The 2886-nt window shown below is 36.1% G+C and overlaps 1 protein-coding gene across 1 annotated transcript; it reads left to right on the top strand.

Annotated features, from left to right (window-relative positions):
• The first annotated feature begins 1836 nt into the window (after nucleotides 1–1836).
• On the top strand, nucleotides 1837–2544 carry LOC307018273 (uncharacterized protein). The gene is made up of 4 exons (XM_079648428.1): nucleotides 1837–1849; nucleotides 1941–2013; nucleotides 2130–2192; nucleotides 2312–2544. The coding sequence occupies exons 2-4, from the start codon at nucleotides 1957–1959 to the stop codon at nucleotides 2483–2485; spliced, it is 294 nt and encodes a 97-aa protein (XP_079504554.1). The 5' UTR covers nucleotides 1837–1849; nucleotides 1941–1956; the 3' UTR covers nucleotides 2486–2544.
• The last annotated feature ends 342 nt before the right edge of the window (nucleotides 2545–2886 follow it).

Here is a 2886-nt window from a genome sequence, read left to right as displayed (position 1 = left end):
AGACTACCTGAGCCAGCTTTGTACATAATATAATACAAACATTTCACCACTGTCTACAGCATGTAAAACATTTCTGGAGGTATCTGAAGAGGATGAGAACGATATATGTGAATGCTAAGACAACAGCGTGTATTCCTGGAGACAGTTCTGTTGGAAAACATAATAGGATACATTGTTTTGTGACTAACATTTTTTTTAATTCAAAGGCTTATCAGAGACTGGAAGAACACTGGAGGCAATGGGATAAATGAGATGAATTGCTGACTATTTTGATATTTGTTGGCCAGAGATAGGTTAAAAATATTAAACATATTTCAAACAGAATTGCATTGCTCTCTTTTTGTTATTGTGCTAAACCCCAGCTGATTAGTGACAGCTTTCTTGCCAAACACATTTCATCACATAGATAAAGTCTCTCCATCTAAATCCATGAATGACTTCAGAGAAACTCTCCAACAAAGGATGACTGGACTGTAATTGTTAACTAAATGTATGCATGTGGAATTTTACCTTCACATAATAATATGATGGATTCTATTACATACTTCTTTGAATGACGCCTTTTGTGCCCATGGCAACACCTTGTTTTGGGGTTCTTTGACACATATTAATCTATATTTACATCTCCTTATTGTAATTTTTTGTAAATATGTTTGAAGATCAGGCATGGCGTGTTTCCTAATGCCCCCCGGGTCTCTACTCAAGTCGTCACTCATGTGTAGCTTTGAATGAACAATAAAGCCTCACAGGTTCTTAGTAAAAAAAAAAATGAAATTTATTTTCGGTCAAAAGGAGTTCTCATTGGCAACATGACACTTTTCAGGATCTTTCAAAGACACGTGTAATGTGTAATTTAATATTGTGTTAAGGGACATTTCTGCAAGCAATTTGTTTTTATAACAATTGCATTCAATCCTTTTTTGAAAGTGTTTTGCTGCAGCTATTTCAGTGGGAAAGCTTGTCAAATGTCATTTATTGTAAAAAGATATTCATCCTGAGTCACGAAAAGACAAAAAAAGTATTGCATTTCTGCTTTGTTATATAATAATTGCCTTGAGTGGAATAACTAGATGGATAGATATCATTATATATTTTAAGAAAGACACACATGCTAGATCCATGTTTTCAATTCATGACTTTTATTGAGTACTTACTCCAGAAAATAAAGTGAAATGACCCACATGTTTGATTGACCTGGAATGATTAGGACTGTATCATTAACTGTTGGAGATGATTCTGAGTACAACATCACACACTGAAAAAAACAGAGCTGATCAAACATCTGTAATAATTACTGGGTATCATTCACTTAGAGTATATAGCTTTTTGCTGCAGCTATTTCAGTGTGGCAGCTTTTCAAATGTGTTTTTATCATAAACAGATATTCATCCTGAGTCACAAAAAGGCTGGGGTTTTGCCCAATGTAAAAAAAAAAAAGAGATCATTCAATTTCTATTACAAATGTTCTTTTCAGCCGTGTCTTGCCAAACCACATGCAGAAGGGATTCAACGCAGGAGATTACATTTACAGATTTCATTGCATTTGTTTTCCTAATTTTTCAACACTAGACTAATTAGATTAACTACAATCATTTCTGATATGAGGTATTACATGAATGCAACACACCATCATACGGTCCGAGTTTGGTTTCCATCTCTGATCCACACCTTGAAATGTGGAGGAGGGAGATTTCCTCATATTTGCAGTTTCCCAACATTGTTGTTACCTTGCTAATGAGAGGACACCCAGTCCTGTAGCTGTATATAAGCAAAGCTCAACACTCAGAGAAACTCAAAAACCTCCTTGACTCTCTACGAGACAATCTTCTGAAGTTGTGAAGAATTGAAGGTAATTATATATTTTCTTTTTTTACTTCTAAGTGGGAATTTGCTCATATTTTAGAAAACCTGCATCACTCTTTATTTCTTCCTTCTAACAGAGAGATCACTGTAACCATGCTGAAGCTAGCTCTTGTTCTTGGATGCCTCCTGAGCCTGGCTCTGGCTCAGCCTGTAAGTGTAACATTTTCAAACTTAATATCAGTACTTTTCTTCTCATACGGTGATAAAAGTATTTTAATTGTTATAGTAAAATGAAGGTAGTATCATAATTGTGGCTTTCCCTACAGATGGACACCGAGCACAAAAGACTTGCTCGCTCAAGCTCTGACTCTGACTCAAATTCAAATGAGGTGACTGCTTTCTCTATCCTCTACAGTTCAACATTCAAAACACTTGATTGTGAAATGATATACAATTCCCTAGCTACTCCTCTGCTTTATTTGACAATGACTCTCTGATATTCTTGCAGAACAACAACAACAACAACAACCAGCAGGCCATTAACGCCCAGTTGATTCAGATTATCCTGCAGCTGTTAAACCGGCTAGCGACCACTGCAGCTACAACTGCTGCTCCTACTACAACTACTGCTGCTCCTACTACCACAGTGGTCACTACCCCTCCGATAGGGACCACTATTTGATAAGAACACTGAGTTGGATGGAAAACCATGTCATTTGTTGTGTACATGTGGGATGAAAATGTTTGTTTACACAATTTTCCTACTTCCTTGAATTGTATTTATTCTCTGTAGCTTCTACAAAATAAACTTCAATGTAAACAATATACCAGACATATTCACTTTTCTTAAAACATAATGTGTATGATTAACTGTGTATGTGTGTATCATAAAAATAATTATAGATGGATAGATAGTTGCTCATAGTTTTTTGGGGAGATGGAAGCTGTGGAGGACCTCAGGGATCTTTCAGCAACATAAATGTAAGAAGATTGTGTTGTTTAAAGCGCCATAAACACAGTTATAACACCTTCACTGTTCGCACCTCTGAGTATCTGTCTGACCCAGTTGGCCAGCTAATTAGA

Source organism: Notothenia rossii (genome assembly GCF_949606895.1).
Source record: "Notothenia rossii genome assembly, chromosome: 1".
NCBI lineage: Eukaryota > Metazoa > Chordata > Actinopteri > Perciformes > Nototheniidae > Notothenia > Notothenia rossii.
This window is presented reverse-complemented; position numbering and strand designations above follow the sequence as displayed.

Bases quoted from the DNA above. Each gene is read 5' to 3' on its own strand.
- LOC307018273 (XM_079648428.1), top strand. From the start codon at position 1,957: ATGCTGAAGCTAGCTCTTGTTCTTGGATGCCTCCTGAGCCTGGCTCTG. The intron at 2,014-2,129 runs GTAAGTGTAACA...CTTTCCCTACAG, and splicing joins GCCTGGCTCTGGCTCAGCCT to ATGGACACCGAGCACAAAAG. The intron at 2,193-2,311 runs GTGACTGCTTTC...ATATTCTTGCAG, and splicing joins CTGACTCAAATTCAAATGAG to AACAACAACAACAACAACAA.